At 38.3% G+C, this 25135-nt stretch overlaps 1 protein-coding gene across 25 annotated transcripts in view; it reads right to left on the bottom strand.

Moving 5' to 3' along the window:
* The window catches only part of DMD (dystrophin), a 984302-nt gene that overhangs the window by 146603 nt on the left and 812564 nt on the right, over positions 1-25135 (bottom strand). For all 25 annotated transcript variants that reach the window (XM_083438913.1, XM_083438919.1, XM_083438923.1 and 22 more), the window contains one exon: positions 11646-11792. In XM_083438913.1, coding sequence (XP_083295039.1) covers positions 11646-11792 — 147 coding nt within the window. The remainder of the gene's footprint in view (positions 1-11645; positions 11793-25135) is intronic.

The raw sequence follows: 25135 nt of genomic DNA, 5'->3' as shown, positions 1-25135 counted from the left end.
AAACATTTGTGTTAGAGGGACTGGACCTCAGAATACCAGTTGTGCAAGGGCAAAGCGCCCCTAGCCCTTTTAGAAAAACTATAAAGAAAAATTGATCTGTATAAAATGTTTAACATGTAGCAAAATAGTTTTAAAAACACTCTTTTTATCATAGCAAATAAAGAACAAAGGGAGGAATTAAATGTTATGCTAAAGCAATTGTTCCATCGGAACAGGCATTTCAGCTTGCCAGATGGAACTATTCCCCGCCCCCCATTGTTCTGGGGGTTTTCTTGCCCCCTGCCCACAAGCAGGGTGTGCTGGGGGATTTAAAGGGGCAAAACCCCACTGCACCAGTGGGAGCCCTTGCTCAGGGCTTCTGCTGATGGGATTCATTAACTGAATCACGCCCAAATATACATTATTTGAATAATTTGTTTACTACATCATCAGGTTGAAAATAATAATCAAGGGAATTTTATTCAATTCAATGACAGCATTATGCATCTTTATTCAAAAACAATCACCAAGAAAACAGATGGTGAGTATTTGGAATAGAAGGCTTCAAAGGGACTTCATGGAATTTAGATTTCTTTTTCATCACTGTGTCAGGTGTTGAAACAATATGTGGCATTTCTTTACCCATGGTAGCCCTTCTTTTCACTATTCCAAATAACTTTCACTAGCTTTAAATAAAAACCTGAAAGAATAGTATGCAGAGACAAAAATTGTATGTTTGGATATATTCATTAGATGTATACTATGTTTGGTCTTGCTTTTGTTTCTAATTTAAAATTATCTTCCCTCAACTTGTATGTTGATAGCATTTTGTTAAATATTTCCTGGTGCAATAAGGTTTATGGTTCCCCCCCCTCGTTTTACTTTTTTTTGTATAAGTTTTTTCTTTTTAAAAAATGTCATTCTCATTTCTCCTGGTTGGTGATCTTTCTCATACATTTATTTATATATCCAGCTCTAATTATTGCTCACCTTTCCAGTCTTCTTTAACTTTGTCTAAGATCCTTCGAAACATACCAATTTACGATGGCACACTTGTACCGTTAATAATTTACTACTAGTGTTAGATCTATGACCAGAAAGAATTTAGTTACTATTCACAATTCAACAAATAGATGTTCAAGAGTTCATACGATGCATAACAACAGGAATGGCAACCCTCCAAGCCTCTCTATCTAGCTCTCAGGACTTTCCTTAGGCCACACACCCCTCCCCTCCTTTGCACTTTATTTGAGTGCTTTTGCTTGGCTGGAATGTGTCTTGAACTTTGATAATACTTCTTGCTTTCCTAGATAAGAGGGATGTATGGGTATGGAGAAACAAGCCTAGGAGATTATGCAAGTAGAATGGAACTTCTGGAATTAAGTTTCCTTTTTGCCAGGTAAGCCCTTCCACGACACCTCTTCCACACATAGGAGGACACTTTTGGATTTCAACGCACTGCAGCAGTCAAAGTACAAGAAGTAGAAAACTCTCTCTCTCTCTCTCTCTCTCTTTCTCTCAATAGGTTAGCTGGCTTCTATTATTTATTTCAATAATTTCTTAACAAACTCACCTGCCTATTAAAGCTTTTTATTTTATGTGCTATAGAACAGAAATCATAATATATTATGATGAAATAATACTAACTGTTATGTGCATCTCTAGAAAGAGACAATGTAAAATGTTTTGGGTTGGAGCCAGGTTTACGCTTGGTTCACATGCAGTGCTAAGCCAAACCATGGCTAAAATGGCAGAAGCTTCATTCACTGCCTCACCCGGTCTTGCTGCACAGTTAGAGCTAAGTCAAGGTTTGGCTTAGCATCAGTGCTATTTGCCAAGAAAAAGAGGTGCTGGAACTCACCACAAATACCTCCATCATTCTCTTAGAATGGCAGTAGTGCACACCTGAGAGGTGCCAGAACTGAGTTCCGGCAAGTTCAGGCTGGGGAAAAAAAGCTCTGCTTAGCATTATGAATGAACCATGGCTCATGGTTGTTTTGCTCCAAACAAACCATGCAGTGTAACCAAAGTTTGCTTTTGGCTTACCACTCAATCCACAAGTGGTATGTCTCAATGAGACATACAGTGAGCTCTAGGTTTCAATGTAACACCAAACAAAACCACAGCTTAGCTCTGAATAGTGCCGCCGCCACCGGACTGGGGAGGAGTGAAGCAGCCACTCCTCTAGTTTTTGCTGCAAGGACCCACATGCTCTCTTGTTCATGCTTAGCCATGGTTTGGCTTAGCATTGCACACAAACTGGATCAATGCCATGATAAAGGAAAAGCCACTGAAATAAATGGGACTGTTGACACACCCCATTGAGATGATAATTTTCAATATGAAAAATATATATGTGAATACAAACATAAATTATTAAATAATTCATATGAATATAAATTATTCTTACAAAGGCATTTGCATTGAGTTTTTCAACTATCTAGAGAAAACTGTCTCCTGGAGAATAAAGCTGTTGAAATGTTTACTTTTGCTTTTTAGAAGCGGAAGGGGGACCCTAGATATTTTGATTCACATATTAAGCTGCAAAAACTTTAACGTGGAGGTTGTTGGGGCTGCCAACAAATCTACTCCTAGGGAACAAATTCACCTCAGGACCACTTTCTCCTTCAGTTTTACATTCAGTATTAGTTCAGCAGCATTGACTATGCATTGCGGGGCCACTAAGTTACAGGAATGAGGTATATCTTGAGAGTTATAATCAGTCATTTGTGTCTGCAGTACTGTTAAAAATAGAATCAATAACTTTAGCGTTGTGAAGAGCACCTTCACATTTTAGTTATGATGCCAAGGGGTTGATTTTAATATAGCCATCATTTCTTGGTTTTAGGTATTTTCTAAATGGAATCTAAAAATTGTTTGAACATTGATCCCTTGTGGGATTGTTTTTCTCAGACTTAACTGCTGCATATGCAGTAGCATTCCTGTTTCCAGTTTTTTATGTTATAAAGTGTTCAGGAATCTTAATGGATTTCTTGCTAAATGTGGAACATCTTCTAAGCAGGTATTCATTCTTCAGCATTACTTGACTAACTGGTCATATTTGCCTTCAAATTATGCAAGGGAAGAAAAGTTCAGTTATTAATACTAAGGCCTGTTAATTGATGCAAGAGTACCATGATATAATAACCTTAGAAATCAGTAACAGTGGCAAGTTTGCTCTGGGGTTAACATACTTTGCACATGGTATACCTGTGGAATCTTTTATGTGTTACCATAATAATTTGTTTCTGAATGTCTTGAGTGGTAAATAACTTTTTTATTGGCATAGTATGCAAAACAATACAAATGTTTGTCTGTCTGCAAAAGACAGAAATACTCTTCCATCTATTTAGTCTCACTAAATTATTATTAAGTTTGCATCTTTGTACAGTTTTGCCAGCATGTGCAAAAGCTGTAGAAGCTCCTCAGACTGTCTCTGCTAAGAGAGAGAGAAAGAGAAAGAGAGGAAAACACACACGAAAAACTCAACTGAGACATCCTCTGAAGTTGCTACTGCTGCTTGGCTGAATTGCTAATTGTGAGAACAAAGGATAGTCATCTTCTACCTCCTACTTTTCAACCAAGGAGTTATGATAGCTTCAGGGAGTAGCTACTGTTCTTATGAGAAAAGTAGCATGGCAATTATGTAAATACTTTTGTTTTTCTTAGAGTGATTACTTGAAACAAGAAATGCTTCCCTGACTGCAATTTATGCAAAGTATATCATCTTCAGAATGCATCTCAATAGTTTATTTTTACCAGGCAAGCATTGCAACATAAAATAGGAAGCAAAGTAAGGAAGGAGTTGATGGCAGAGGCAACATACATTTAATATATGCACATAACTGGGAAGATAGGTTTCTTATGTAATAAAATTGGAGACAGACTTCTTTTTTCATTTTTAATTGGTATTGCACATACACCTATTGTTAACCCCCTCCCCCCTGAAATGGAATTTCTGGCTGGAAACCTCATATCAGTTTCCAGTCTGAACGGGACAAAATAATTGGACAACTAGTACAATGGTTGGCTTTTAATGTGTAGATTATGTACAACAGGGTTAGTCAATGTGTCCCTCTGAATGTTTTGACGTCCAACTCTCATCATCCTGATCCAGCATGGTTAATGGTCAGGAATGATGGGAATCAACTCCACAACTTCTGAAGGGCGCCATATTGGATATTCTGATGTACAAGAAGCCAAACATGCAGTTGTTATTGTAAGAAGGAATGCTAAATTAGTGAGAAATTTCTAGCCGAAATGGCTTCAAATACCCATTTATGCAATGGATATTTGATATGCAGTGAACATCTTAGACCTGGAAAGGGAAAAACAAATCATTAGGAAACTGAATAGAATATTTTTGGCATAATGGACCTGATTTAAGTTAAGGATGCTGCAAATTAATATAGTATACTCTACAATACTATATTTTAGTAGAAAGCACAGAAAGAGACAAGCAGCACAAAACCATACCGATCTACTCAGAAGTAAGTTCAGTGAGACTTACTACCAGGTAAGAGGGTACAGGATTGCAGGCTTAAAAATGTTTCACAGATCTGAACCCTGCTGCTCAAAACTAAAGGACAGGGCAATGCTAAAGTGGTTGGGCTGTTGTATCTTAAAAAAAAAAAAAATGTAATGGAGGGAATCCTGCAAGATGCATCTTGGAATCCTACTATTTTTTACATCCTTTCCTAACAATGTGTGCTTTCAGAAAATCTCACAAATCAAAATTCATATTTTCAAGGAAAATATGATCCAGCTGACAAAGATAGCAAGGACATAAAAATAGCAGTTTATTATTATTATACTTTACTAGAAAAAATCCCTTCCTTCAAACAGCAAGGGTGATAAATTGTAAGCACTATCCCAATGCATTTTCAATTAAATGACTAAATTAATGTAGAGACATTTAATTAAAGTTGCACTAGTTTTTCCAAATGCTGTTAATTAAGCTGCTATCTAAAATTAAATCTCTTCAAAACCCCTTTTATATTTCTGCAGCTCATCTGATATAGATATAATTAAAATTCTGGAAGTTCACCTAGATGCATCTGAATATATTTCTCAAAAGGAGGGGAGGGGCGGGACCCTGCAGTAATTTGGGAAGCAGTTCTTTTAATGGGATTTGTATAATCCTTAGAGGAAATACACAGCACAAAAATAGTTTTATAAATAAATCTGGGCCCCCATGGCTGCACAGATTTTCATTCAGCATTTTGATTTTCCACTGGTTAAACATCAAACTATCTCAGAAAACAGGAAATCCATTGGGGTAGACACAAGGCTGGTTTTAAACACATACAGAGTTTAACTTCTTTCAGTAAGTGAAAGTAGGTCTACATTGGGATAGCCAATGTGATGTCCCTCCAGATGTTTTTGGACTACAAGTCCCATCATTCCTGATAGCTGGATATGCTGGCTGGGGTTAATGAGATTTGGTATTTATAAACTAAATTAACTGGCTGCTGTATTGTGATTTGAACTGTATGTTTCAAAGCTTATATTTAATGAAGTGTGCATTAATGTTAGCTGCATTGAGAATGCTAGTCATGAAAGATGGCTCAGAAATATTTAAAACAAACAAACAACTTATTCAGCTGAAATGGACAAAGTGGACAACTAATCCAAACCTCTTGCTACAAGGCAAGACTGAATTTTACAATAGTTTGATACTTTGTGTAAAGCTTCATAAATTGAACGGTCCATTTATGTCATGCTTATGTTATGGTACCTTGTTATTCATTGAAACATATAACTATGGTTGAAGAACCATTCTTTCTATCTGAAAGGGTTAAAAATGTGGGCCTAAGCTTGTATTTATCTAGCTTGATTCTATACCATGTCAATAATGACGGAGGAAGAAATGAATACTGGCCTGGGGGGGAAAGGGAGAGTAGAGTTTGTAAATATAGTATACTACAGGATATGGCTCTGATAAGTCTTTGTGGGCCACTTCCTCAGATACATATCACACGCTTCAAATGCCAGAGAAAGGCTTTATGATTCAGCCTATGAAAGCTTACGGCACAACACATTTTATAGTCCTTAAGGAGCCACAAGACACCTAGTTTTGATGCAGCATATCAAGATGGAACTGAAATATGGTAATATCAACACTATTATTGTATATGTCACAAGGCTCAAATGAAATTTTGTTTATCTCCAGAGAGGAGAATCTATTCTTCATCTTCTTCTTTACCAAAAAGGCCCCCATAGCAGCTTGTATACAATAAAAACAAGAAAGTCCCTACCCACAACCTAAAAAATCCATGGGAAAGGAACAACGAGGGAACAGGAAATTCAAAACCAAAACTTGGGCACCAATTTCTAAACAGTTGTGCCTTTGATGACTGAACTTTGCTTCCATCTTCTTATCTCACAATGCAGGCTGGTAGAAAGGGAAGAGGAGTCAATATCAGATACAACAGCTTTACACTAATCAAGTGCTTGGCAGTGGTGGGATAGTGGTGGCTTAAAGTATGGTCTGCTGCATGGCTGTGGTGGCGCAGGCTGTGTTACACATGCCATTGAGCAGCAGGTGTGGAGTACAGAGGAGGACTCATTGTTTGTTAACCATAGAAGTTTCCAATAAGGATAAGAACCAATGATACCATCTGTCATGGCTAGCAATTTGGGACCTCTGGCCAGATATAGTACAAAGGTGCCTAGGTTTATGTGCCCAGGTTCCTTCCTCCTCACCTGCTGTTAACTGACAGAACCATAATAGTACAATGAGACTCTGTCCCATTCCTTACCCCTGGATTTAACACATATTGGCAGATTAATGTGTTGTGGAGATTGTAGTAGTATTGGCAGTAGTAGCAGCAGTAGTAGCAGCAGCAGCAGCAGCAGCAGCAGCAGCAGCAGCAGCAGCAGGGGAAGACATTTGATTCTACATGATCAGGCTCTTTTTGCCTGGCAATGTGGTCTGCTCTTGCCCCAGAAACCTTGTCATACATTATTACCATTGTGGAAAAAGTTGGAACTGGGAAACTAATGACAACCCAGTGAGTTGTTCTTTCCCCCTTTCTTTCAAAGCTGATATGCACTTACTCAGACACTGGCTGTGTTCTCATTTAATTTGACCCTAAGGGAATGGCAGTGTGAAGTAAGTTGTAATTCACATAACTTCCACTACTTAAAGCCTATCTCTGATGGGTGCAGTACTCTGCTGTGGTCTTCCCCTGAGAAACTCAAGGCAGGGGAGGGGAGGAGTGCAGTACTGACTTTCTCTTAATCAAAAAGAATAATACTGAAAGGAGATAGTGAGCCATTGCTAAAACAATAAAGAAAGCAGCAACAACAACAACAACAAAAGAAGTTAATTTGAATAAGAACAACCCACCCACTTCTCTGTGATTTTGAAAAAGAACAATAAGGTTGCTTTTAAAAAAGTGTTTCTTCTTTAGATCACAGCTCTATGTACCACATGGAAAACTGCTTTTGAAATTCAGAGGAAATTCAAAAGCACCTTATGGTACACTGCACGAGGGAGCTGCTTTTCAGAGAATAAAAGGTTCTGCTTGGTAAGCACAAGCTCTTATGCGTACCCAAAGGAGCTCTTATTGATCGCAGCCCCTGCTGGCAACAACTTTTTCTCTTGAGATCCATCAGCTCCTACTATACATGCCAGAAACAGAATCAAACAAAACCAGGGAACTGGTGGCTGTTTCAGGTGATCGTTTATCAAATGGTACCACACCCTTTGAGAACCACTGATCTACCATGTCAGGGGCTGCTCATAGGAACTTGCCCCTTGCTACGCGAGCTGAATAGCTAAGTGGACATTTGGACATGGGTTTCTCTGGCACCAGTCCAACATTGTATGCCCTAAACACTGTACCATAGCACTGGTTGAAGATCTTACCCAGTGATTCTGAGATTTACACTCATTATAACTACTGTAGCCTAAAATGAAATAGTTTAGAGATGCTTCTGACAGCTAGTGTGGTGAGTGGTTAGAATGCTGGACTAGGGGGACCAGGGTTCAAATCCCCACTCAGCAACAAAAACTCACTGAGTGACCTTGTGCCCATCAATGCCTCTTGGCCTAGCCTACCTCACAGGGTTGTTGTGTGGATAAAGAGAAAGAGAATGGTGTATGCCAGCCTGAGGTCCTTAGAGGAAAGGGGATATAAATGTGATAAATAAATGCAAACAAATAAGACCTCATAATACTACCATTACATACAGAAGTCACATATTCTGTTCTAGCCAATGAAATAGGTTGTGGTATGTGTTTGGTTGCAGTGCATGTGTAGTGCTTAAATGAGTTTCACAGATTTGCAAATGTGCCCATGCCTTCCAAAAGGAGGGTGACTGCATGGGCTTCTGAGAATTTGGGAGTAAAAGTAGGTATCGGGTTGTATCCAAAGGCTCCCTTCTTCCAACGGAAAAAGTACTGTATTTCCATTGGAGAAAAGACTATTTCTGTTGGAGGAAGTTAACTCTCAGCTCCAATGTAAATGTTCACTTTAGGGCACACAAAAGCTGGCAAAACATTTCATCTCAAAAGTTATGCTCCTAAAGGTTTGTCATTTAATTCTAATAGAAAACAATAAATGTCTTAAGTATTTCACCTTTTTTTTTTACTTAGTTTCACAAAGTAACTGAATAAAAAAGACCCTCAGAAATTCAGCCCTTACATTTTATTTTTAATGAAAAAATACTATTATTGCAGTGCCTCAAACCTTGGCAGAAAATAGAATACTGTTAATTATGAATAAATTAACTAAATTAGTAACGTGAGACGGATTTGCAATTAAATCACTGTTAACTGAGAATGAAACACAGCTACACACAGCTTAAGAATCAGGGAGCAACACAGATGTTTATAGAATGCCATGCTAAGGTACGTTTCAACTGTAGCTCTTCAATAGTTTTAAATATATTTTAAACCATACTTCCTATTTAGGGTATAATATAAAGAGAGGTGCTGTTTAAATTTCACAAACAGAGAATTCAAATAGACAACGTATCTGCCACTACTCAAATCATAGCTGTCAACTTTTCCCTTTTTTTTGCGAGGAATCCTATTCGGAATAAGGGAATTTCCCTTAAAAAAAGGGAAACGTTGACAGCTATGACTCAAATATCTGAAAGTAGCTGGAAACAGATTACTCCTTCATGCTTCACCCTTTGCTAAAAAGCCAGCATGCATATTTCCACATGGAAGATGCTCCTTAGAGCCAAATATTAAGCTCACAGAAGTGGACATGGTGCTAACTGTAGAAGTCAAACTACATAATCAATTAATTCATTGATAGTCCATTCAGGAACCATGAAAACTGCGGCCATGGCAACAGCTCTGATTCTCAAGCAAAACACAAGAGCAATTTCTTAACTACTGGAACTAAAAGAGGATTTCAAGTTCTAAGAAAGATCAGAATCACCCTCTGCTGGGAACATGAAACTTGCTTTTACTAATATAGATGTTTTGCTTCATGGTTTACAAGACCTTTTAGCTTTTTGTGCTTTTAAAAATTACAATGACTATCAACAGGAAGCAGATTCAGGACCAAAGTTTTAAAATATAATGGGAGACCATTCAGGCAACATACAACTAGTAAGTTTAATAAATAAGAATAAGAAAAAACACTGAAATTATCTCACTTTCTTGATCCAAAACACAGAGATGCTACTACTCAAGATAGTTTAAACTAACTAGCAAAATAACCTGAGTAAACATTAATTTTATACCTCTGCCATAATAACATGTATTTCAAATTGGGAAACAGAAATGTATTTGACAGAGAAGTAGCCTCTTTTATACAAGTTAATAATGCAAGGTATAATGCTTCAAAATATCCCCTGACCTATTTTCCTCTATTAGTTATCTGCAAGCAAATGGATGCTTAAACTGAAATATACAATTTCCTGTAATCCAGTCAGCAAACCTACTCAAAATACCCTCCAGGCTCCTGACCCCTTATTGCTGGAATCCTGAGCGCGCGCGCGCGCACACACACACACACACACACACACCCCAGCAGCAGCTGCCCTTGACAGCCCACATAAATACATATTCCCAACTGCACTAAGATACAGGGGCATGGCCACATGGATCTTGTTTAGAAATACTGAATAATCTATTTTGCACCCTTTTGACGTTTGTGTCTCCACAGACATCTCATGTCTACAGTTGCAGGTATCAGTCAGCTTATCTGAGCACACTGGCATCCATAAACCAACCCCAGCACACAGAATGTAGATTGTAAAAAATGTGCCCTTTTAACCGCGTATTGCAGTATCCAGTGTAGGCATCCATACAAGGAATAGCCGCCCCACATACATAAAGCTCAGCTGCACAGGCAAACTAACTGTCAGGTGTATGCCTTTCAGGCAATCCAAGTCTATATACAGTACTCCATATTTGATATCTACTGATTGTGTAACAGAGAAATCATATTTTGAGGCTGGGGAGGAGCAAAGTGGCAGATCCATTGCTACATCTGAATCCTTGATGGCTCGTGCTAATTTTATGCCAGGTCAACCCGTGTCTGGACCACTGAGGAGTGGCATTTTGGGGAATCTGTGAAGCTAGTGATCCAGTGGATTCAAAGCTGCCTGTGCTGCACTCTCACCGCAACATCTCATTTCAGGGCTTTCTGATTGCTATTGCTGGCAGGAAAACTTGCCAGCATTAGCTCTCCAGCCATCTGGGTGCAGCCTGGGCATCTGCAGGAGTAGAGCACCAAAACCAGCAGCACTCCTTTCCACCAAGAGAAATGCAACTATGCACAATCCTAAGTCACTCAGCCATCAACACTGGAATGTGTATGTAGGACTGTGCTGCAACTGTATCATGTGTTCATATACAATCAAGTTAATATGTAGATTCTGCACATGATGTTAAAGGAATATATATAGTTTTAAGCTCAGTCTATGTCTAATTTGCACTACAGCCTTTACCCATTTTTTTTAAAAAAATCTGCTTCTATTTTATATGGAAAACTTAATTATCCTTTAAAAGGAAAACCACCTTTTTGATAAACTTAATAGCTTGATCAAACTCTGCCAATGACCACAATGAATATAATGCTCTGTAATTTTGGATTTGATTCTACTGATGTAATCTCAATGCATGCAAGGTGGAAGGCACCATTAAACTGCTTGTAGAAAAGGGTACTGTTTAAAATTAATGTTCCCAGGAATTGTTTAAAAGAGAACAGAGAATGGATTGAAGCAGTGAAAGTAAATGCGAAGCTCAGTCTTCCACATGCGATAAAATATATTCAAAGGAAGGGAGTGGGGAATTAAAGCATTTTGAGAAGGATGGAAAGCATACAGAAATTACCCCTTATCTAAAGCAATGGCTCGGAGTAAACTGAGGATGTGCAGTAGCCACAAGCTTCTCTTCACCAAACAGATGTTGCTAATTATACAACCAGCACTACTTGTATGTAGCAGCTTGTTGGTGAATGGGTGCTAGGAACCGAGTTTCTGCACATGGTTTCTGATCCAGTTAATGATACATGTGTCAAAGCCTATGGTATATTTTATGTATTTTATTCAGTTCCAAGCAACTATTCATGCTGGGCATGAAGAACACGAGTGAAATACAATGTATTGCTAGAAACATTCGAGAATACTTATTGTAAAACCATTTTCTTACCTAAGACAGTCATTTTTAGGGTTAGGGTTATGTTATACAATATTACCTGCAGGAGTTTCCATCTTCCATTCAAGTCTTCGAGGCGGTTGAGGGTATATGGGGAAAGCTGTATTTCAGAAGAGGTAAACTGATGAGCTAGGTCATTAACATTGTTCACGTTCTCTTTAAGAGGTGCAATTTCTGCTCGGTAAACCTGTGTAAAAAACAAACAAACCCAAAATGTTAGTAATGGCATTTTAGATTGAACGAGCTCTTATAACAATTTACAGCAGAACTTAGGGTCTTATTTGGGGTTCCCAGCACCACTTCACAGAAACCTTGTTGCCTTGGTCTCGTACTGGGAGCCTGATATAAACCCTTAAAATAGATTAGCAGTAAGTTATTGGTGTTGCTGCATAAATACTTCAGCATCACATGGTGCATTGGAGGGCAATTCCAAATCTTTTCCAAGGTAGAAAAATTATGGTAAGGGTATTAGAAACAGAGAAAAGTGAGGCTACCTACAACTTAGTGGTATCATCGTAAGAGCTATGGAAGTGGCCCCATTTGCTTGGTCCCAGCACACATTTTAAAGGAAATGCTTGGACGTAGCAGGTGGAGACAAATTTGGGGGAAAAACCAGACAGCTCTGGAAGACACTGCAATCAGCCACATAAATTAAATGTCTATAGAAATGGCTGTGTCCTTTTAAAACTGGCTACAGAGATTCATGGCAATACATACTGAGATAATACCAGGCTTGGCTTATGGACTTAAGAAGATATTGAATAATTTGATTTTCTATATTAATTTTCTTTCATCACAACATTTACAGATTTCATTTTCTACTTTTATTTGCAGAGGTGAAATGGGTTTTGCACTGGACTAAGCTCTGTGTTCCTCCCTACTTTTGATATCTATAACAGTAAGACTCAGGTCTTCTTTTGTTGACCAAATAGGAAAGAGAAATGGAGCGGAATAAGTATAGTCGCATGATACAGATGATAGCTTTTATTTCTGGTATGTTAAACATTGATTAACACAAAACATAAAGCAAGGTTCTGTCAAACTGCCAAGAAGCCAAAGCTATCCGGGATTTTGAAAGAGTTCAGAAAACACATTCCCTGCTGCTAAACAGTGAGAAATTCTAGCATCAATGTTACCAAAGTTTAGCGTGGGAGGTAGCTTTGTAACAATTTTTTTGTTTCCAAATATACAAGTAGATTCTAATCAGAGGAAAATACACACTACTACTCCCATTCCTTGCCCCCCCCCCCATTCCCAGGGTCGACCCTCAGCTAAAGCCCGCTCTCTTTTCTCTGATCCTCTCCATTCAAAACTCCAAACTGCGCAAACACTGCTTCCACATATTTTACTGGGAAGGAATTATTTAAGGAAGATGCACCATACACAACTGATGTAAGCCAAGTGTATTTTGTACTTGTACTTTAGAACAAAATGTCAAGTGTGAAGTCACCCTAAGATCCATTTGAAATTAGATGATGCAACATTCCTTTGAGTTACAGGCCAACATATATATCACATTATGGAACCTACAATTCACTCATCCTCATCTCCTTATCATCCTCATCCTCATAATCAATGAATCTATGCCCTGCCTTTCTAAAAATATGTGCTCTTTCCTATTGTCAGGGAACTGCCATCGGCTCAGGGGCGAGAGGGGAAAGGCCAGGTGGATTACATAGAGCCCCCAAAGATCGTGGGAAGCAGCACTTCCTCAGCGGAGGAAGGTAACCACGCCTCTAGTGGAGAAGAGAGGCAGGGGGCAGAGGAGGGAAGGCAGTGCCAGGACACCTTGCCGGAGCAAAGCGGGGAGGAGGGAGGTCCCCCGTTACCCAAGCCTTCCGTGCGCAGAAAGATTCCGCGCAGAGAGGGAAGGCGCAGACTGGGCGTCAAGAAACTACTCTGCTGGGGAAGGTTTAAGTACTGCCCACTCTCAGATTCTGCCAATGAATGAGCAGGACATGGAATACAGGCGCTCTGCATTCTAAAGGTTTTATCACTAACAAGAAAGCCTTAGAACACACTTTGGAGGCATATTGCCTGATTGCTCTCGAGCAACCGACAAACCAATACCTTTAACACCTATGATCCAATTGCACATGGACCATCACATGATAACTGAAAAATATGAATGTACTGCTAATGTCGCCTTCCAGGACACACCTTTATAAATAACCAAATTATTTTAAACTGTCTTATTTTCTTAATAATGAGTATTTCTTATGGAATAAGTAGATCAGTTTTATAACTTTGAGGAAGCAGTGCTTTTGTAGTACAGATACCTTTACAACAATCATCTTTCATTTTCAAAGACTGAAAATGCAATCTGAATAAAAATCTGTCAGGAACAGTATACCTGTACCTGGCTATATATAACATGATAGGGGGAAGGGACCAGATAACATTTGACAATTTCTTCTAGTCAAGGAATCCAATTTACCCTTAAGCAGATGAACTATTTCCTCTTCATAAATGCACTTCCATTTACTTACCAAGTGTTCTTGATGACGTATACAAGACTCCAAAGATAAGTAAAACATTGATATAGAGCTAAGTGAAATTGAGATACTCCTGAAACAGTGAGATAGGTTTGTGATAGAAACACAATTGTGTTTTTGAATATGACGTTCCTCTGCTAATGCCGTTGTGCTCGTCAGTGAAATCTGTTGGAATATGTCTAATTCTAAATATGTTCCTATTTCAGAGCTATTTGAGCTATGTGGTCTACTTTTGAACTTTCTATCAATATTTTTAATGCTTGGCTTTTATGAGTTTGTCACAATATGCTCTAGGATGATATGGAACCATTTTCTCCATTTTCTCAGGGTCTTGTGAAAGAACAATGTTAAACAACAATTGATCACTTCCTTCTACTGGTCCACAATAGAAAGTGTCCTCTCATATTGTATCACAGTGTGGTATGTCGGACAGAAAGCCTTTACAGAGGGTGGTGAACATGGCACATGATATCATGGGCTGTCCCTTGAGTCCGCTAGATGACAGCACAAGGGATCATTGTCTTAGGAGAGCGAGAAAAATTAGCAGGGACGATTCACACCCTGGCCAGCACCTCTTTAATCTTCTACCCTCAGGCAGGAGATATAGAAGTATAACCAGTAGTACCAACAGGCTAAAAAACAGTTTCTATCTGTGGGCTGTTAGGCTGCTGAATGAAAAAATAATATAGTGCAACTGACTTTCGGGGTTGGTGTGTTGTGCCTCAAGCACACAGAGTGCAATGAGATTGAGTGTTTGGGGGGGTCAGTTAATTTCCTTGTACACAGGTTGTACATTGACAATAAAGATATTACTACTACTACCACTCTACTATTATTATTTTAAAAACCCACTCTAACAGTTGTTGTTTTCTGCATTCATCACCCTCCCCCACAATTGGTGGGATAATATATATAATCATTTTTAGTCCTATCTTACAACTTTTTTCTTCAGGAAGTCCAGAGGATAATGTATATATATATATATTTCTACATACCCATTTCAACAAGTGCAGTGATAAGTGTAGAACAATGCATCAGAATTTTCCCATTATGGTCCTTATTTTGCACCTTAGTTGATTTTTTGATTAACAAAGTATGGGAATATGCTAAAGTAACTCCTATGACATAAATATTAAGAGCTGTGTACACCAAAGTCAGCAGACATTTACAAATGTCCAGGAAATATTTTTTATTTTTTCTTGTTGCATGAGCCCATCTTCCCAAATTTGAAAATAAATGTCTGAGTCACTGGGAATACTGAAAAATAACTAGTAAATAAGCTTATTTCAATGAGAATGGCTCATTATGTGCTCTCCCAGCATCAGGGACTTCCCCTTATGAATCAGTGACTCCAATTGCAGCAAATAAAAGTAGATGCTCAATTCACTTTCTCCGTTTCTTAGCCCTTCTTTCCCCTAGCCACATGTGCATCAAGATGATAACAAGTCAAATGCAGCATTCAGATAATCAATCCAAATTATTCAGTTGAGTCCTATTGTAACATTTTCCCACCTGCAATAATAAAATTGCAGCGCTATCCCCATACATGGCATTTTGAAAATATACTTTGGATAGATCCAGTGCTGCATACTCAGTTCCTTCCAATAAATTTCTTTTCATATGCAGAACAGTAAGAATAAAATAATGTCTTCAGTGTACACAGATAACATTGTATTGTTTTTTATTTTCTGAAGTTGTTTCTATTAATGTACTTTGAAATGAAATTATTCTATTTCATTTTATGCTCTTACCAAAACACTATCAATTGTCCTGGACAATGGGAATGCTTATAACTGATTAAAAGGTGTAGAACTGTTAAGTCTATCCAACATTAATGATTTCCAAGAAATGACTTTTGGAAAAGAATGGAAGGTAGCCTTGCTTTCCAAATATATTTTCCCACCATACTTTTGCCATAGTAGAGAGAAGTAATGTCAGCGATCCCAATAAAATGCTAATTTTACAGCTAATTACAAAGTCCTATACTGATTGTTGTTAAAGTTAGAAAATCTTTTAAACATTTCCTATTTTGAAAACAGGAGTGTATGTTCTCCAATTATCACAATATATGCTAAAAGCAATTTCAGTGTTCTAAATGCTGATCTGTATATAGCCAAAATGGCTCCATCCACACACAAGATAGATAAATAGATAGATAGATAGATGATAGATAGATAGATAGATAGATAGATAGATAGTTCAGCAGGCTTAGGATTTGCAGAAACACACACACACACACAGGGCAACTTCCCCAAAGTGTGAGGCCTTCGGAAAGGCTTTTTCAGTGGTGGCTCCATGTCTGTGGAATTTCCTTCCCATTTAGATGCATCTTGCTTCTATAACAGGAAGCAAGTCAAGGCACACCTCTTTTGCGGAACTTTTGGAGGAGGGATGTGATGAAGAATTGTTAGCTGATTTTTTTACAGCCAGATTTTTATGAAATTAAAGAACAATTTAATGCTGCCTTTTTCTTTTATTGTACAGTGATCTAAAAGCATGAGGGACTTTTTCCTTGCCCTCTGATTAGATCAGAAGCTTCAATTGAAATCCCTGCCTTCTTGAGTGACTAGGCTCAAGAAATGAATTGCACACAGCCAACTCTGTGAATGTGCTCTTTCATCAATGGGACATGAATGGCTGTTTGACCTTTTAAAGTAAAAATGCCCTTTTTGCATCTCAATAGGTTTCTTATGTTTCCCCACTGAAACTTCAGAATGACTTCACTGAGCTTTGTCAAAGGCACCTAGATAGCTGTCTTAAATTTGCTATTTTGCTGCTATTTAATGCAGTTATGGTGCAATTACACAACATGCACTCATAACATGCACTATAATGTTACATAGACGCATCAATGATTGAGTGTTTGCATGAAGAGTTTATGAGTGATATAATGTGTGATATAAAGTACTGTGATATAATGTGTCAGGAAGTATTTCAGATACCATGGACCTAAGCTGTTAGTTGTACTCCAAATTAAAATAATAATATGGCAAGCCAATGCAAGCACAGAGATGTGCTACTGGTGGTCTGTTGCATTTTGCATCAGCTGCAGCTTTCACAGCAGACCCAAAGATAGCCCTATCAAGAGCACACCTATGCAAACACCCAAATGTATTAAGATCACTGTACAACAAAAAAGGCAGAATCACATTCCCACAGTTCAGCTCTTGATACATGTCATCTAAGGAAATCAGCCCTGAGTGCTCACTGGAAGGACAGATCCTGAAGCTGAGGCTCCAATACTTTGGCCACCTCATGAGAAGAGAAGACTCCCTGGAAAAGACCCTGATGTTGGGAAAGACTGAGGGCACAAGGAGAAGGGGACGATAAGAGGACGAGATGGCTGGACAGTGTTCTCAAAGCTACCAACATGAGTTTGACCAAAATGCGGGAGGCAGTGGAAGACAGGAGTGCCTGGCGTGCTCTGGTCCATGGGGCCACAAAGAGTCGGTCACAACTAAACAACAAAAGGCAAAATCAGTCACAAAAGTGTGCCTTGAAATAGATCAGCAAAATTGATATCCTACAGAAACCCCTGCAGCTGCTCTGCCATCACTTTCTGCACCACCTTACCCAAGAAAGGTCATTCATAATTGGATAGCAGTTATTGTAAACCACAGTCCAGGAAGGGCTTCTTCAGAGGTGAATGCACTGCTGCCTGTTTAAGGACAGTAGGCAGAAGCCCACTGCATAGGGATGCATTAACATTCTGGACTGTGCTGGTCAGTTGCCGCTGCTACCCCCACTGGCTTTTCACTTGCCAATATGGACAGAGGTTAAGACAGCAAGAAGTGAATCACATTACAGTCAAACCTTGGTTGTCGAACGTAATCTGTTCTGGAAGACAGTTCAACTTCCAAAATGTTCGACAACCGAAAACTGAAAGCGGACGCCTCAATACAATAGGATCAAAATAAAAAAAATTGTGTGCATGCACACAAAAGCTCATACCAATAACAAACTTAGTCTCTAAGGTGCTACTGGGAGGAATTTTTTTTATTTTGTTTCGACTACGGCAGACCAACATGGCTACCTACCTGTAACTCAATACAAGGGAAACTCAAAACAGAAGCCGCGTCAGATGTCCGGCTTCCGAAAACCATTCAGAAACCAGAGCAGTTACTTCCGGGTTTTCAGCATCCGGGAGCCGAAACGTATGACAATGGAGGCATTTTGGAAACCAAGGTTTGACTGTACTGCAAGGGTCCTGTCCACACCATCAGGCTACATAAACTTCAATCAATTTCATAAAGTATGGGAATGTGCTGCATTGGACACCTGAGCTTGATGCTGATGAGAACCCTGTTTTACATCAGAAGGATTTCTGTCCAAAATTTAGGTCAAGAACAATGCTGCTAATAGATCCTAAGAATACTCACTTGCTCCCTTGAAACAAATGAAGTATACTTCTAAGTCAACTGGCTTATTATTTGGGGAATACTGCATTCTATCCATTAAAAGCATTTTGATCCTGCCTTTCTATCTCAAATGGCAACCTTGAGGTGGCTAACAATCATTAAATCAAGCAACAAATACCTTCACTTAAGTTAAAACAACAACAACACTGAAAAAGAAATGTCTTGACTTAATATTTACTGGCAAGAACAGAAATGTCAACTGAACTTCCCATCTTGGAAATTCCAAAGACTGTGAAATGCCACCAACAAACTTGATACCACATACTGACCCCATCCTTAGAGTAATAGCTGTTCTTTTACTTTAAAATAAAATATGCATAGCTAAACACATCTTCTTATTTCATTTGTGAGAGCAAACAAAAACTTTTTTCTCATTAAATGTGAATCAATTATTTCTTCATTTTTTTAGTCTTTCAAAACATGACTTGTTGTGAAACTTGATGCAGTTGCCAATATTTATGCATTCATTATTTCAAAAGGGAGTTTATATTTGCATGATTTTGTGGCTCCTGGGAAGAAAGCACTGCTGAAACAAAAATGAATTAAGTTTTCATCTTATTTACCATTAGAAACTCAAAATGGTTAAGGATGGATAATTTCTTGTGATATCAAGAATACCTAAGCCTTTAGAACTTGCAGCTCATTTTAAGTTTTGAAGGGTGTATAATATTCTATCTACAAAAATGATACTATCCGTCTATGGCATACAAGAATTACTAATATGCAGCAGTATAGAATTTAAAAAATGCTTTCCCTCTATAGGGTTATTATACATAAAATTATATAGCCTCATTTCTCAGCAAACAGTGGAGCCAAATGTCATGATTATAGGTTTAACTGCATTTCTATCTGTTTACTGACACATTACAGAAACACAGAATATGGAGATGGCATATGACACTATTACCCTTTCCACTTGGGATGACAACCAATTAAATAATTTTAAATCTTTTAACAGATTGGCTGATAATTATTATTTCTCATTTTATGTATACAAATCAACACATTTAAATAAACACCCAGTCATGTCTTTGATTATCCACATAGGACCTGTTGACTGTCAGCAGACAGCAAGGGAAGGATGGGCTGAGTTAGATCCACCTGCTCAGTGCCACTGCCTCACCTCAGAGATGCTGTGAAGCACCCTGAGACCCCCGGGTATAGGACGTTACATAAATTCAATCAATCAATCAATCAATCAATCAATAAGCTGCCTTGTATAATATGAGGGGAGAAGAGGGGCAAGAGCCTGAATAATCTTGGTTCTCTACCACTGAGCTATGATTTGAGTGGGTGTTTTGTTTTGGAAATCTTTTCTAAGCCTCTTGAATAGACTCATAGGGTTATAAAGCAGGATACTAGTATTATAAATAAATACACAAATACTTGGAACAGCAAGATTTATCATGTATTATTTTCTTGTATGACAACTGAATGACAAACCCAGAGGTGTTAGTTTGATTTAATAGGAAAACAGAGGGGAAACCCCGCATCACGTTTATCTGGTTGAATCACTGTAAAACTTGGAAATGCAACAGGAAACAAGAGGACACATGTGCACTCCCCAACTTAAAGCCAATATTCAAACACATACATTTCAATATAATAACTTGCACAAGCTGTAAAGGTGAACAAGGAATACTTCTTACATCTTGGCTGAGATGAGCTAAAGATCACAAAGGCTGTGAAGTGTGTCGGAGTTGAAAATATGAAACTACTGACATATGACAGCAATCCTTAGAAGATTTTTATGAAAAATTGATCAGTGAAGCGCAATCAGGGAGATCATTAAGAAATGCCTGCACTCAACATCCTCCCATGAACACAGCTTGCTTTGTATACAAGAAACTGAAATATAGATAAAACAATAATCACTGCACTAATTGTTTATATATCTCTGCACTGTGCATTTTAAAGATGGGTGTGTTTTATTGTTTATAACATGGTTACTCCTCTGGAATTTGCTGCTAGAGGTTTTACTGTTATTTTACTTTACTTAGAGTGGTTTTATTATGTGCCTGGACAATTTTTATAACACCCTTAGGGGAAGCGAGGGCTGCTACTACAGAGGCTCTTGTGAGCAATTCATGGAGGCTAGACATTAAAAGGAAGTGTGTGCGCATGCCAGAATTTTAGCAGCTGTTTTCCTTTCCCAGTCCTTCCACCAGCCACAGAAAGATGCTTCTGAGTTGCAGGATGGTCTGTCATAAAGTATTTACAATCCACAATCAAACACCAAAGGAAGACTGATAATCAGAATTATGGAATTGCTTTCTATCAACTGTGTCTTCCTAGGTGTACTTGCATCACAATTAAAATATATATTGTCTATTTAGACATGGCTTTGGTAAATTGCCAGTCCTAATAAGCAGAAGCACTAGTGTCAACTTGTGTATTTAGCAGCCCAGTAAACTGATCATTATTAGCTACCGTACATTCACATTTATTACATATTTACATATAATGCTTTCAAATACATGTATCAAATCTCTTTACTATTCTATTCCACCCTTTTAAAAGTTAAACTATTTAAACCCAGTTGGATTGAAAACTTAAGTTGTGAATTCTGCAGAGCGGCATGTATCAACTTTGATAAGAAATAGTTCCAAGCCTTAGCAACTGCATGACAACCAGGACAGTACAGTTACAGTTGTGTTTGTGTGTGAATGGATTTTGCTTGCAGAAGGGCTAAGAAGCAGATTTGGTGTAGCAGACAAACAATGTTGACAATCTGGACTTTGCTACTTTACTCTGCTACAAACTTTGGGCCTAGGGAAATGGAGGATATTCATCCTTCACAGTGCTATTTTTCTAGGAAAAGAGGTGCCAGAACTCACAATGAATGCTTTCCTCGTTCTCTTATACAGTCATACCTCATGTTACGTTTGCTTCAGGTTGAGCATTTTCAGGTTGCATCCCGCGGTGACCCGGAAGTACCAGAAAGGGTTACTTCCGAGTTTCGCCGTTTGCGCATTCGCAGATGCGCAAAATGACGTCACGCGCATGCACAGAAGCGGCGAATTGCGACGCACGCATGCGCAGATGTGCATTGCGTTCTGCTCATGTTGCGAACGGGCCTCCGGAACGGATCCCGTTCGCAACCAGATGTACCACTGTAATGGCAATGGTGCCCACCTAAGAAGTACCAGAACTGAGTAACAGCCTTGTTTCTCCTAAATGTTAACAAAACCCCTATAAGATCAAATCCCTCAGGTGACGAGATAGTGAGCTACTGAAGATTCCACAGGCTTCCCAAGATAGGAAAACTTTCCCAGATCCTATTGCAATATCCAGTAAAAGGAAGTGGTTCTGTTCCACTAGAAATAGGTACCTGACCAACAGTTCAAATAATTTAAAGTACGCTATAGCACACCAGGAGACGGAAATGGCAACAAACCAGAACAGCCTAATTATCCGAATTGGGAAAGTGCCTGACAAATACAGAAAGACTACACTGGTCTCTCAGGAGTGTAGTATGTATTGACCCAGCAAGTTAATTAGGCACATGATGAAATGGCAGGAGATAAATGAGGGAGAAAAGACTTTGTGATGGATTGACGTATGAAGGATGTGGCAGCCAATTAGGTTTTATGCCAGAATGATCAACAGTGGATGCAGTGGCTGCTACTGAAATGCTCAAGACAAAAAACATAGAAAATAATTGGATTTTGTATTATACTTTTATGGGAGGCCTCCAACAGAACCATTTAAGAAGCTTATGAATGTCATTTCTAAGCTCTCTGTGATGGCAGGTTAATATTAGGAATCAGCTTAATGGCTATTCCAAAATGTAGGGGACAATTTCCACCTGTTACATTATGTTGTGTCACAGACATGTATAAGAGCCTAGAAGGAGTCCAAGATGATAAAGAGCTAGAATAAAGTTTGTGGTGAATGCTGTGACAAATATGGAATACATGCTGTGTTTTGGGTCAGAGGGAGAAAAATCACCTATTGGGTTGAAATACAGTGTTCAATCATAGTATCTGTAAGATCAGAGATTACAGGAGACAAAGAATCAAGAGGTTCCCCTCACCTTGCTGGAACAGTATAAGGCAGCTTCCAATGTTTCAGAGTACAGGGCCTTAAGCAACCCAAGAATGCCAGTGTATTCTCATTTGCCCCATTTTGCAACTGTCAGATCAGGGCAATAAATAGATTATAACTTTCAAAAGATTAGAATCCATCTCATGGCCAAAAAGATTCTAAACATAAACCTCCACATGATAAGCTACTCAGCAATTTAGACAACAGGTCTTCCTAAGCATTGCAATGAAAACCAATTCTTAATTCTTTTGTTTTTTTAAAAAATGCCTTGCTTCAGTACTTATACCACTATACAGTATTAAACTTTAAAAATTCATGCTGAACTAAATCTGCTACCACTAACTAGAAAGTCACAACTGTTTGCATATGGGCTGAATTTCAAGCCTAGAAGTGCCTGCATTGGAACCCTTGCTTTCATTAATGAAACTATGGTTCTCTGAGGTATTCCTAATATGGTGTGGCTGAAATTCTGTATGCACATATACATTACCACAACAACTGCACCCTCATATATTTGTCCATAAACATATTTACTAAACTTTCTTTTTAGAAATTCAGTGAGGAATCCATCAAAGTCATTGACATGTTTTTTTTGGAACTAATAAGCCAGGCATAGGCAAACTCAGCCCTCCAGATGTTTTGGGACTACAACTCCCATCATCTCTAGCTAACAGGACCAGTGGTCAGGGATGATGGGAGTTGTAGTCCCAAAACATCTGGAGAGCCGAGTTTGCCTATGCCTGTGCTAAGCTCTCTGTGGAAAATGTTAATAGAGTTCTTCATAATTTGTTCTGAATCAGAAAGAAAACTGATAGGAAAAGAAAGAGAGATATTTAAGGAAAAGAATCTATGAGTTGAGCATTCCAGACAGCTCTATGTTCATTATACTCCTTACTTCATATACTTCCAAACTAAACTAATTACTCTGTTAGCTTGATACATTGATTTTATTTCACTCCCTGACTTGCTTATGTGCAGTAGTTACTTCACAGTTATGGTATCTGCATACCTGATAGCTCCAGCATCAAAATAAATCCCTTGTGTACATAAGAATGACAGTGCTGAAGTTATTGATAAAAGTGTTCCCTTTAAAGATGTATTGGGAGGCCACCAGTTTTAGGGGGGGGAAACAATGTAATTACTTTGGGGGGGGGAATTGATTATATTACTCACTGTTCTAGATAAACTTTTATTTCCTTTATATCCTTATAATAACTCTCATAAAGCCTTGGTGGTCAGTCAGTCAGAATATGTAGGCAACGTAGCAAATTTCAGTAATATATTCATCTTTAATAAAATAAAATGCTGACACTTCAGCAATTCTCTAGTTAAAGGAGCTAAAATAAATAAATAAATAGATAGATAAATAAATAAATAAATAAATAAATGCTTACTCATATTTTCCTTCTTCCTTGCCCTCAGTCCTTTTCTGTTCCTGACACAGCCAGGCTGTGTCATTTTCAACTGCCCCTCTCTGCCTGACCTTCTCTTTCACTCACCCAATTTTCTATTCAACCTCCTCTCCCCTTAATTCTCTCTCACAGCTCCATACAGAACATGTGCATGGGGACACCCTTATTTTACTTATTTATGAATTGCTTCCCATAAAAACATCCCAAAGCGATTTAACAATAACCATTAAAAATAAAAACACATGTAACATCAATTTCGTTGCAAAAACAGATACACCCTAGGAGAAAAAAAGTCCACTTAAAAAGCTTGTTGGAAAGTGAAGGTCTTCCATACACACCCAAAAGATAATGCATATGGTGTCTCTCTGTTATGTCTGATTATGACTACAAAAATGCCTTCTTAATAAAAGCCATGAACATATTACACTACTATTCAGCAAAACAACAACAACAACCAACTCATACTAGACAGTCCCCTTGATCTAACTCAGCAAACCAATTCCCCAAAGACATAGCACAGATGTAGAAATCTTCCCGGAAAAAACAACCCAGGAAGTAAAATGCACAGCACTTGTCAACATGCCAGAGTTTCTTGCCAAACATTAAACTTTTCAGAAAATTAGCCCTTTCTTTGTTCTAGCAGAAAAGTGAAAATAACCATACCGGAATTACAAAAAGTTCTGAAGAAAATTAGGATAGTCATACAACTGTCCTGTTTAAAATGACAACAACAAATGTGTGAATTGCCTTTAACATGAGTCTCCATGTAATCTGAAAACATACCATTAAAATAGCTAAAATAGTTTTTAAAACAGTAGAAAAAAACAACTAAAGATACACTTAAAAACAATTCAAAATGAACACCTAAGGCAGAGATAGGCTGGAAAAGCTTGTTGAAAGAAAATTGTCTTGAACTGTTTCCACAAAGTGCAGATAGTGGATGTCTGTCATATCTTAACAGAGATGCCATTCCACAAAACAGGAGCAGCTCCCTAGCATTTGGATTAACGTTTAACTGGTGACTACCCAAATAAAATTTGAGTTCCAGTCTCACATCTATTATGGATTAATTATGTTTCACTGTCACCCAGTCTCAGTTCCTGATCTGTAAAATGGACCACTTCATAGAGCTGGTTGCATTGTTTAGACTGCAGTCAC

This window comes from Podarcis tiliguerta, assembly GCF_965153285.1.
Source record: "Podarcis tiliguerta genome assembly, chromosome: 4".
NCBI classification, from domain to species: Eukaryota; Metazoa; Chordata; class Lepidosauria; order Squamata; family Lacertidae; genus Podarcis; species Podarcis tiliguerta.
Note: the sequence above shows the minus strand (reverse complement) of the source record. Positions and strands in the feature narration are given on the sequence as shown.